Here is a 12,806-nt window from a genome sequence, read left to right on the forward strand (position 1 = left end):
AATTTTACCAGTTTTAAATACATGTTTGGTGTTTTTGTTCAAAGTGTAATTTTATTTTAAACTTAATATGCGTTATATATTAATATTTTATAAATACATTATGTATTTTCCATACATTATGTATTTTCCATACATTCTTCTTTTTGTTATTGTTTTGCTTCTGAATTAGCTATAAGAATTATTTAAAAATGTAAAAATAACAAAGTGATCCAATTTTTACTGATTAAACTTCAGTGAGCTGGTCATGAAGATGACAATATGTTTTGTAGGAAATTATTACAATTTTTTTTATTAAAAATTGGTTTGGTTTATCAGTATAAATGTTTATATTTTTGTAAACAATTTTTTTAGTATTTATTGATTTGTTATGGATATTTTATCTAAATGTTATGAATTTTAATTTACATACAGCGGTTAACTTATAATTTGAATGAATTGTCTAGTATTTTCACTGCAGTTGTGTTGTTATTTTGTTTATTTTTATTTCAAAGACAGAAATTTAAAAATAAATAAATCTGGTTCATTTTATCTAATTATGTAATATCTAATATTATTTTATCTAATTATACAAATGGAAAATCAACATTAAAGAATGATTTAGGAAAAATTACTTAAAATCTAAATTTAGACGGCATTTCCATTGTTTAACAATCATTATCAGTAGTTATTGAGAAAATAGTTTAAAAAAATAGAAAAAACAACAAATAAATGAAAAAGTAACTAAAAAGAATGATAGTGAAGAAATCATAATAAAATTAAATTAAGAAATGAGCAACACTCACTGAATAATACAAAATGAGTATTTCCAGCAGTGTTTATGGAATAAAACTAAAAAATATAACTCAACTATTATATCAGCGTAAGAGGGGACACCATGACCTAACCAAATAATGTTAAGATTCATAAGTTATTGTTTAACAATTTATTTCAATAACCATGTAGCACAGCTTTCTTTTCTTTGCAATCATTACATTGACACTAAATTTGATGACTGCAGTAAAATTTCATAAAATAAGACAATGCCATCTAAAAGAAGATCTGATTTGTGTTGTAATGAGTAATTTTAGTTCACAGTTGATTCCTTCATATTGTTTCATCTGTCTTCTATGTAACATATACCATGTGTCCCATGAAGAGGTATAAACTTTTGATTTATTATCACTTGTCCATTTACTCCCCCCCCTCCACAATAATACTGAAGCTTTATAAGCATTTTAATGAAGGCTCTAAAAATGTTCTGTGAAAATTTCAACCTTTTAGGATATATAGAAACAAAATGTCGGCTTTCAAATAAAAACATCAATTTCAGATAAACCACATTTTTTATTCATTACAAAATAGCTGGTAAAAATGATTAAAAACAGATGATAATTAGAACTAGAACAATTAAAAACAATTAGATAAGTAGTCATGCTTATTAATTATTAACTTGTTTTATTCAATTTTAATAGCTGTTTAACAATACATCATCTGTTTTTAATCATTTTTACCAGCTATTTTGTAATGAATAAAAAATGTGGTTTATCTGAAATTGATGTTTTTATTTGAAAGCCGCTATTTTGTTTCTATAAATCCTAGAAGGTTGAAGTTTTCACAGAACATTTTTGGAACCTTTATTAAAAGTTCTGTGCAGATTCAACAGAATCAGTGGGGAAATGGGTGAGTGATACTAAGCCAAAAGCATATATCTCTTCGTGGAACACTGTATTTAATTAATTATTGAAATAAAGATAATATGAAACATAATGTGTACAATTAAAAACGAAAATACTAAATTAATTAGACATTAGGAGGTAGTGGCTACTTCTTAATTGTTAAATCACTGCTATTTTCGTAAAAAATACAAATTTTAACAAACCAGACACATTCCTGACACAGGAATCATTCAGCAGGCAATGTAGAGAGGGATCTGAGATATATTGTTATATTTTATTTTATTTCTAACTCAGAGAATTTTCTTTTATCGAACTTTATTTAACTCTGTTAATATTTTGTGAAGATTATGGTTTAAATCGGAATAATTTTGTAATTTGGTTTTAATATTTTATCATTTTTTTTTTTTTTTTGTCTTCAGTCATTTGACTGGTTTGATGCAGCTCTCCAAGATTCCCTATCTAGTGCTAGTCGTTTCATTTCAGTATACCCTCCACATCCTACATCCCCAACAATTTGTTTTGCATACTCCAAACGTGGCCTGCCTACACAATTTTTCCCTTCTACCTGTCCTTCCAATATTAAAGCGACTATTCCAGGATGCCTTAGTATGTGGCCTATAAGTCTGTCTCTTCTTTTAACTATATTTTTCCAAATGCTTCTTTCTTCATCTATTTGCCGCAATACCTCTTCATTTGTCACTTTATCCACCCATCTGATTTTTAACATTCTCCTATAGCACCACATTTCAAAAGCTTCTAATCTTTTCTTCTCAGATACTCCGATTGTCCAAGTTTCACTTCCATATAAAGCGACACTCCAAACATACACTTTCAAAAATCTTTTCCTGACATTTAAATTAATTTTTGATGTAAACAAATTATATTTCTTACTGAAGGCTCGTTTAGCTTGTGCTATTCGGCATTTTATATCGCTCCTGCTTCGTCCATCTTTAGTAATTTTACTTCCCAAATAACAAAATTCTTCTACCTCCATAATCTTTTCTCCTCCTATTTTCACATTCAGCGGTCCATCTTTGTTATTTCTACTACATTTCATTACTTTTGTTTTGTTCTTGTTTATTTTCATGCGATAGTTCTTGCGTAGGACTTCATCTATGCCGTTCATTGTTTCTTCTAAATCCTTTTTACTCTCGGCTAGAATTACTATATCATCAGCAAATCGTAGCATCTTTATCTTTTCACCTTGTACTGTTACTCCGAATCGAAATTGTTCTTTAACATCATTAACTGCTAGTTCCATGTAAAGATTAAAAAGTAACGGAGATAGGGAACATCCTTGTCGGACTCCCTTTCTTATTAGGGCTTCTTTTTTATGTTCTTCAATTGTTATTGTTGCTGTTTGGTTCCTGTACATGTTAGCAATTGTTCTTCTATCTCTGTATTTGAACCCTAATTTTTTTTAAATGCTGAACATTTTATTCCAGTCTACGTTATCGAAAGCCTTTTCTAGGTCTATAAACGCCAAGTATGTTGGTTTGTTTTTCTTTAATCTTCCTTCTACTATTAATCTGAGGCCTAAAATTGCTTCCCTTGTCCCTATACTTTTCCTGAAACCAAATTGGTCTTCTCCTAACACTTCTTCCACTCTCCTCTCAATTCTTCTGTATAAAATTCTAGTTAAGATTTTTGATGCATGACTAGTTAAACTAATTGTTCTGTATTCTTCACATTTATCTGCCCCTGCTTTCTTTGGTATCATAACTATAACACTTTTTTTGAAGTCTGATGGAAATTCCCCATTTTCATAAATATTACACACCAGTTTGTATAATCTATCAATCGCTTCCTCACCTGCACTGCGCAGTAATTCTACAGGTATTCCGTCTATTCCAGGAGCCTTTCTGCAATTTAAATCTTTTAATGCTCTCTTAAATTCAGATCTTAGTATTGTTTCTCCCATTTCATCCTCCTCAACTTCCTCTTCTTCCGCTATAACACCATTTTCTAATTCATTTCCTCCATATAACTCTTCAATATATTCCACCCATCTATCGACTTTACCTTTCGTATTATATATTGGTGTACCATCTTTGTTTAACACATTATTAGATTTTAATTTATGTACCCCAAAATTTTCCTTAACTTTCCTGTATGCTCCGTCTATTTTACCAATGTTCATTTCTCTTTCCACTTCTGAACACTTTTCTTTAATCCACTCTTCTTTCACCAGTTTGCACTTCCTGTTTATAGCATTTCTTAATTTCCGATAGTTCCTTTTACTTTCTTCATCACTAGCATTCTTATATTTTCTACGTTCATCCATCAGCTGCAATATATCGTCTGAAACCCAAGGTTTTCTACCGGTTCTCTTTATTCCGCCTAAGTTTGCTTCTGCTGATTTAAGAATTTCCTTTTTAACATTCTCCCATTCTTCTTCTACATTTTCTACCTTATCTTTTTTACTCAGACCTCTTGCGATGTCCTCCTCAAAAATCTTCTTTACCTCCTCTTCCTCAAGCTTCTCTAAATTCCACCGATTCATCTGACACCTATTCTTCAGGTTTTTAAACCCCAATCTACATTTCATTATCACCAAATTATGGTCGCTATCAATGTCTGCTCCAGGGTAAGTTTTGCAGTCAACAAGTTGATTTCTAAATCTTTGCTTAACCATGATATAATCTATCTGATACCTTCCAGTATCGCCTGGCTTTTTCCAAGTGTATATTCTTCTATTATGATTTTTAAATTGGGTGTTGGCAATTACTAAATTATACTTCGTGCAAAATTCTATAAGTCGGTCCCCTCTTTCATTCCTTTTGCCCAGCCCGTATTCACCCACTATATTTCCTTCCTTGCCTTTTCCAATGCTTGCATTCCAATCTCCAACTATTATTAAATTTTCATCTCCTTTTACGTGTTTAATTGCTTCATCAATCTCTTCGTATACACACTCTACCTCATCATCATCATGGGCGCTTGTAGGCATATAGACGTTAACAATCGTTGTCGGTTTAGGTTTTGATTTTATCCTTATTACAATGATTCTATCGCTATGCATTTTGAAATACTCCACTCTCCTCCCTATCTTCTTGTTCATCACGAAACCTACTCCTGCCTGCCCATTATTTGACGCTGAGTTAATTACTCTAAAATCACCTGACCAAAAGTCGCCTTCCTCTTCCCACCGAACCTCACTAATTCCTACTATATCCACATTTGTCCTACCCATTTCCCTTTTTAAATTTTCTAGCCTACCAACCTTTTTCAAGCTTCTAACATTCCACGCTCCGACTCGTAGAATGTTATTTTTTAATTTTCTGGTGACCCCTTCCTTAGTAGTCCCCACCCGGAGATCCGAACGGGGGACTATTTTACCTCCGGAATATTTTACCAAGGAAGGCGCCTCCATTATTTCTATATGAAAATGCAGAGAGCCACATTTTCTTGGAAAAAAAAGCAGCTGTAGTTTTCCATTGCTTTCAGCTGCGCAGTACTCAGAGGACTGAGTGATGTTGATACGGCCGTTTAAGTCGCCCTGACTCACGCCCCTAACAACTACTGAAAGAGCTGCTGCCCTCTTTCAGGAATCATTCCTTAGTCTGGCTCTCAACAGATACCTCTCCGATATGGTTGCACCTTCGGTCCAGCTACTCTGTATCCCTGAGCACTCAAGCCCCCTCACCAACGGCAAGGTCTCATGATTCATAGAGGAGGATGATTCATGATTCATGATTCATTTTTTTTAAAAGACGCAAATTAAATTCCAAAATTATTTTACTTCACTTTTGTAAATCCTTTTCCATTATAATTGCTGTTCATGTTTATAATTGCTATTGTGCTTTTGAACATATTTTTTTTTTTATAAAGCTGATTAAAAGGTAGTATTATTACAAAGTATGCTTAGGCCAGATTTATTTTGTTTTATAAAAAGGTATACTTTATGAATACATTTTCTTTAATGTATTATATTGTTTTTAACCATCTGCTTAGTATAATTCGCTTACAGCAGTTTTGTCACCAAAGGAAAATTTTTGTTTTACAAAAAAGATTTCTATGATCTTATACATTCTTCAGAAAGAACATGTTATAACTTCAGAAAAAAAACATGAAAGTGCAGGATACAATAAAATCAGAAAAATACAGCAATTGAAAAAGATTAGTCTTTGAAAGGTGTTTTCTTGGTTAAAAACTTATGTAGTAACAGGAAATAAATGGCTTACATAAATATTTCTGTTAAAATCATCAAATTTAAAACTGTATAATGCGTCAGATTAAAGACTGCTATTTCTTGGTTTAATGTGTTACCTGTTCAGTGTTGCAGCACTGCCCAGATAGCAATGGCTTTTTTCTAATTCTGAACTGGTGAAGACTAAAGTAATAAATTCTGAATTATAATATTTTGTTCCTTATGTGACAGACTATTGAATTCATAACCAATGGCCTGTTTTAGACTATGAGCAGCAACCAAGTCATGATACCAAAGAAAGCAGGGGCAGATAAATGTGAAGAATACAGAACAATTAGTTTAACTAGTCATGCATCAAAAATCTTAACTAGAATTCTATACAGAAGAATTGAGAGGAGAGTGGAGGAAGTGTTAGGAGAAGACCAATTTGGTTTCAGGAAAAGTATAGGGACAAGGGAAGCAATTTTAGGCCTCAGATTAATAGTAGAAGGAAGATTAAAGAAAAACAAACCAACATACTTGGCGTTTATAGACCTAGAAAAGGCATTCGATAACGTAGACTGGAATAAAATGTTCAGCATTTTAAAAAAATTAGGGTTCAAATACAGAGATAGAAGAACAATTGCTAACATGTACAGGAACCAAACAGCAACAGTAACAATTGAAGAACATAAGAAAGAAGCCGTAATAAGAAAGGGAGTCCGACAAGGATGTTCCCTATCTCCGTTATTTTTTAATCTTTACATGGAACTAGCAGTTAATGATGTTAAAGAACAATTTCGATTCGGAGTAACAGTACAAGGTGAAAAGATAAAGATGCTACGATTTGCTGATGATATAGTAATTCTAGCCGAGAGTAAAAAGGATTTAGAAGAAACAATGAACGGCATAGATGAAGTCCTACGCAAGAACTGTCGCATGAAAATAAACGAGAACAAAACAAAAGTAATGAAATTAGTAGAAATAACAAAGATGGACCACTGAATGTGAAAATAGGAGGAGAAAAGATTACGGTGGTAGAAGAATTTTGTTATTTGGGAAGTAGAATTAGTAAAGATGGACGAAGCAGGAGCGATATAAAATGCCAAATAGCACAAGCGAAACGAGCCTTCAGTAAGAAATATAATTTCTTTACTTCAAAAATTAATTTATATGTCAGGAAAAGATTTTTGAAAGTATATGTTTGGAGTGTCGCTTTATATGGAAGTGAAACGGACAATCGGAGTATCTGAGAAGAAAAGATTAGAAGCTTTTGAAATGTGGTGCTATAGGAGAATGTTAAAAATCAGATGGGTGGATAAAGTGACAAATGAAGAGGTATTGCGGCAAATAGATGAAGAAAGAAGCATTTGGGAAAATATAGTTAAAAGAAAAGACAGACTTATAGGCCACATACTAAGGCATCCTGGAATAGTCGTTTTAATATTGGAAGGACAGGTAGAAGGGAAACATTGTGTAGGCAGGTCACGTTTGGAATATGTAAAATAAATTGTTAGGGATGTAGGATGTAGAGGGTATACTGAAATGAAACGACTAGCACTAGATAGGGAATCTTGGAGAGCTGCATCAAACCAGTCAAATGATTGAAGACAGAAAAAAAAAAACTTTAATGTGGGGGTTTGAGTTTTATTATACAATCCCAATTATGTACTTCTTATTTATTTAACTTAAAAAGTGCAATTGACATGTTTTTCCCAAGAAAAACAAACCCCTGGAACTCTAAATCTTCTACAATATGAGAGAAACAGAAAGGTGTATGTATATACATGTGTGTATGAATGCATACCTTCATAGAATGTGTTTATTGAATTCATGGTAATTAAATTATGTCAACTATGTACACTGAAGATGTGATTTAAATAAAGGAGTGAGTCATAGTAGTTGTTTTTGTTTGAACATATGAATATTCATTATTTACATATACAAGTGCTGTTTGGTGTTTGATGTGTTCAAAGTTATGAGTGCAAGTGATCATTTAAGTTATTTCTAATTTTTAATTATTTATGAAATTAATTTTTTTATTTTTATCTTATGTTAAAAAAATGCTGTTTATTTTTTCTTAAATTTCATTTACGATTTTCTTAGTAACTGTGTTTTTTTATGGAATTGTTGTACAAATAGTTATGGGTTTGTTTTACTGGCTGCTCAAGGGCCTTAAACCCAACTTACCTGAGAGGACCTCTCAGGTCAGTTAAAGTACATAGTTTTGAATCTCAGATGGTCATTTCTTATTATCTTGTCCAGAACAGTCACTTCATAAACTGTATAAAGATTATCTTTCCCCTTCTGAACTGTTCATTTCATTTTGTACTAATTCCAAATTATTAAGCATAATATGATGATGTTTTTATTTTAACAAAATTATATTATTTGTTTTCATTGTTAAATTAATTTTTTTCTATGTATTAATTAATGTGCTGTATTTTAAATAAAGTTTAACATTAAAACTGAAAATTGTTAAAATTGATATAATTTCATGCACCTTTGTTACATAGATCACATTTGTAACATTGTTGTAATATAAAACATATATATTCGTCTTATTTTTTTTTATTCTGTAGATTACTCATTTCTACTTATTTTGGTTTATTTAAAACTTATCTCCACTTACATTTATAGCATATCTAATAATAATTTTTTCTTAAGTGAAAAATTTCCAATGAATAAATTCTAATATTATCTGAGTAGTGATTCTCCAAAAACACTGTTAAGTGGTACATATTTGTTAAAGTATATTAGTTAACATAAGGGTGAAAAATATGAAGAATTTTTAATCTGAGGGCTTTTTATTGTAGTAAATTACACATCTAAGTGATCTTTTGACCAATTTATATAAAATATTATTTGACTTCCTTGCGCACAATTAATTTTACTCTACTGGTGAGTTTTAAATAATATTAATTAGGTAAAGCTGAATTTTCTGCATACGTATTTTAGTGTATTTAACTATTTAATCAAATTTTCTTCAATTAAACTTTCAAAATTGTTATTATATTTTGTATGAATTCTATTTATTGAAATTATTGACTATAAATATAAATTTTATTATTTTCACATAGTTTTATCACTGTTTTTTCTAATAATCATTATTTTATCTATTAATTAGGACCAGTGGTGGCTTGCATGTCGGCACTGTGGAACTGCTGCACCCACTATTTCCACTTAATATTATTGTTAACATTTAATATAATGAGTCCTTTTTCTTTAATTCATTTTATACTTGTACAATAAATAATCCTTAAGCTTATTGTCAGTAGCCATCCACCAGTTTATGAAAGGATACAAAAATCTTTGTATGAAACTGTGCGCTTCACAGTTCCAGCGGGGTGGTGTTTGGCTGTTGTGTGCATGTGCACATAGAAAGCTGCACATGAGGCTGTAAGGGAAAGAGAGCACTGTCACTCCCACAGTGCCAACCCTGGCATGCTGGTGGAAGTTAGTTTTATTTTTACTCCACATGTATATGGAACGTTCCTTGTTCGTTCCCTTTTCTAGTTTAGTCAGCGGAAGGATTATGAAAGTGGTCTAGTTGTTTTTTCAATAATGATCAGTAGATGGCGGAAAGCATGGGCTCTTTGATTGCCAAATATGTCCAAAAACACGTTAGAAGGGCGAAAGAGAAGGTAATTAATAGAAACTAATTATGTGTTTGTTTCTGTGTACATAGAAGTTTAAATTAAGCACCACTGGACTGCAGTGTTTTTAAGTAGACATTCTAATATCTAATAATACTAAGAAATATTATCTGTATTGACATTTTATTATTTATATAGTTAAACCAAATATGGTTTTATGTGCTTAAAAATCATGAACCATATTCTTCAATGGTGATAAAAGTGTAGAATTAGATTGTTATCTTGCTTCCCACTATTCTATTTGATTCATTTTTTATCGGTTCTTTTATTTTACAGAAAACTTTAACCATGGCCTTGAAAAGGCACAGAAAAAAAATTTCTGAAGCACCACCCTGACTAATTTTAGCGTCGAGCTGTCATTGATTAGGACTTGAATACCTCTTTTTTATTCATTAATTTAGTAATTTATAATGCTGTTTATATTAAGGGTTTTCCACAAATCTTCTTTCCTGGTAAAATGCTAGAACAGTTTTCTGGGAATCTGGTCCGAATTTTCGTGCTGTTGTATTCATCCTTGTAATACATCATCTGTCATTTCTGACGTGATCTTATAATCTATTATCTATATAATTATCTGAATAAAGTATTTATTTATTTCATAATGAAATGAAGATTGTTACGAAACAGTATCAGTCAAAGTATGTTCTTCAGAGCATAAATTCACTGTAAACAACTCCCTCAGAATCAAAAATGACTGTCTGCATAATCTTTTGAACACGTGGGAATGTTTTCACTTTTTTTGGCTGCGACGAATTTTTCTGTATCCATTCATGTGATACTCGTTTAGTCTCAGGAGTGTAATGAAGCACCCAGCTCTCATCTCCTACGATGATTTTCTTCAAAAACTGTGGACTAGTCCTGGAATAACATGGAGGAAAAGAAATACCAGACGCAAAATGTTGATGTTTGTGGTTGTCGGTCAACAGATGTGGCACCCATCGTGGACACATCTTATAGTAACCAAGCTGGTTGTGAATAATCACAAACACACTACCGTAACTGATGTTAGGTTCACTTGCAATCTCTAATTTTAATGCGCCGATTACTCAAGATCATTTCATTCATGCATTTTGCATTACACATCGTGTTTGAAGTTGAAGGACGCGCAGCATGCAGTACGTCACTCACATTTGTTCTTCCATTTCTGAATATTTGGCACAATTTTGTGATCATGGGGCATGACATTGCATTCTCACCATATACTTCAACAATTTGGTGATGAATTTCTAATTTTATGCCCACAAAAATCGGATTACTGAACACACTTCTATGATGGATGAAACCATTAGAGGACACGCCGTATTGACAACTACACTACATACATACTGAATGTCATGCAGAATTGCTGCTGTGGGAGCATTAAGACAACAACATAACCAGTGCTGCTACTACAAGACATTAAAATATCCCTTTCAGTTCAAGAACACAGCAAGAGTATAACTTATTTTTTGATCACCTCTCATACTTGTTTGTATTATTAATATTAAAAAAAACATGTATTTGTATTTGGTTGTATACTAAGATAAGATTAATTTTTAAATCTATTTTAAAATATTTTACTAATTTTCTTACTTTTTGTTGGTTTTTCAGCCACTTCCTGTTATATCTATTGAGAGAGTTCCTTTATCTGAAAGTCAGACCACTGAAAATAAACCTGAGAAAAAATTTTTAAGGCCTACATCACTGCCCCTTAAACCGGGTACATTTATTCCTAAAAGACATACTCTTAATACGCCTACTAATGTATTACCACTTGTTAGTCCTGAGACTCCGCGGCCTAGAAAATCATATGGACAGTTATATTTGAATGGGCATGCCTACACTTACCTTGGACTGAAGTGCTCCACTAGGGTGTTTTTTTGTACACTGAATAAACCTCAGCCTATCTATGTACCTTTAACACCTGAACACAGCAGTGTGTCTATGTACTCCAATTGGAAGGTAAATTTAATATTTCTTTTATGTGTGTGAGGGTAAACACCCTCACATAATATTTACTGATAATAATAATATTAATAATATTAACTGATATTACTGATATAACTAATATTTACTGATATTTTCACATAATATTTTACTGTATCAACATAAACATGTTGATACAGTAAAATATTATTAGAGGAGTTGATTGAAGTTTAACTTAAGAGTTTTCATGGGTTATATTGTGTGATCAGTCTGGTTTGTTCACCTAATGCTGGTAGAATTTTACTTACACACAGGAATGTTAATGTGTGGTTATAAAATACAGGAGTAGATAAATGAAAATTATAAAAATGAATTTTTTTGTGTGTAATATAATAAATGTTTTTCATTTACATATTTAAAAATAATTGCGGCAAAATGGTTGAAATAGTTGGAGATTAGTTACAGTTTAATCCTAAAGGCATTAGGACTCAGGTGTGTAAAAAAATGCTGGCCGCAAGGTTATCAAGCTTTCCTGGTTTACTTAATTTTATTTCCTCTCAAAACAATTTTGGCAAGATATTTTGTTATTTCAAGATTTTTTTTTCAGAATGTCATTTCAGTTTGGTATTGAAGATGTTTAATGGCCACGGGGGAAGAAAAAGGGCCAAACATTCTTCTATTTTTAAAAATTTACCTGCTTATTTCTAAATTATAAAGTTCTACCGTTTACCTCTGCCTTCAAAACTAAGAGGGCACTGTTCTCTGCTCTACCTTGTATATCACTCTCTCATGTGTTGTTATTTTAACATGTTAAATTAAATCTCTATTTAGATAAATCTTTCTCATTTGGAGAATAAGGAATATCATTTTTTTATATTACTGTTAATAATATACAAAATAATTTTGAAATTTCTACCAAATAGCACCTAACATAATCATTATGTTAATAGTAATCATAATAATTGATCCCATGGAATCCAATCGATTCCTTCATCCGACTTTTGCTGAATCTACTAAATACTATTCATCTTTTTTTTTTTTAATTTTTTCCCTCCATTGATTCTGTTTTAGACTAAGGATGTGCAAAGACATTTTTGACACTATTATTAATAATCTGTAAACATTCCTCGGTAAGGTTTTACCAAAGTATGCCTATTTAGAGATAATTGTTATGGGTTCAAGTTAAACTATCTCATTCCCTTATCTGATTTTCATAAAAATTAAATAATATTAGTGCCCTATATACACAAAGTACTATACCAAACTTCATAGTATATAATCACCAGCTCCTGAGATATTAAACAAAATAGACACCAAGAAGTATACATTAAGGAACATAAAATGCCATCTTAGTATTTTTTTTTTAATTTAGGTGACTTCTAAATAAAGAAATGCAAAAATTTAGCTAGTTTTTTACCATTACAATACCTTTTCCTGTTTTGATGTTTTATATTACAATAG

At 31.4% G+C, this 12,806-nt stretch overlaps 1 protein-coding gene across 4 annotated transcripts in view; it reads left to right on the forward strand.

Moving 5' to 3' along the window:
• shn (zinc finger protein schnurri) overlaps window positions 1-12,806 on the forward strand; it is a 191,641-nt gene that overhangs the window by 129,600 nt on the left and 49,235 nt on the right. For all 4 annotated transcript variants that reach the window (XM_075367637.1, XM_075367628.1, XM_075367655.1 and 1 more), the window contains exon 4: window positions 11,031-11,381. In XM_075367637.1, coding sequence (XP_075223752.1) covers window positions 11,031-11,381 — 351 coding nt within the window. The remainder of the gene's footprint in view (window positions 1-11,030; window positions 11,382-12,806) is intronic.

Source organism: Lycorma delicatula, chromosome 1, assembly GCF_047948215.1.
Source record: "Lycorma delicatula isolate Av1 chromosome 1, ASM4794821v1, whole genome shotgun sequence".
In the NCBI taxonomy this organism is placed as follows: Eukaryota; Metazoa; Arthropoda; class Insecta; order Hemiptera; family Fulgoridae; genus Lycorma; species Lycorma delicatula.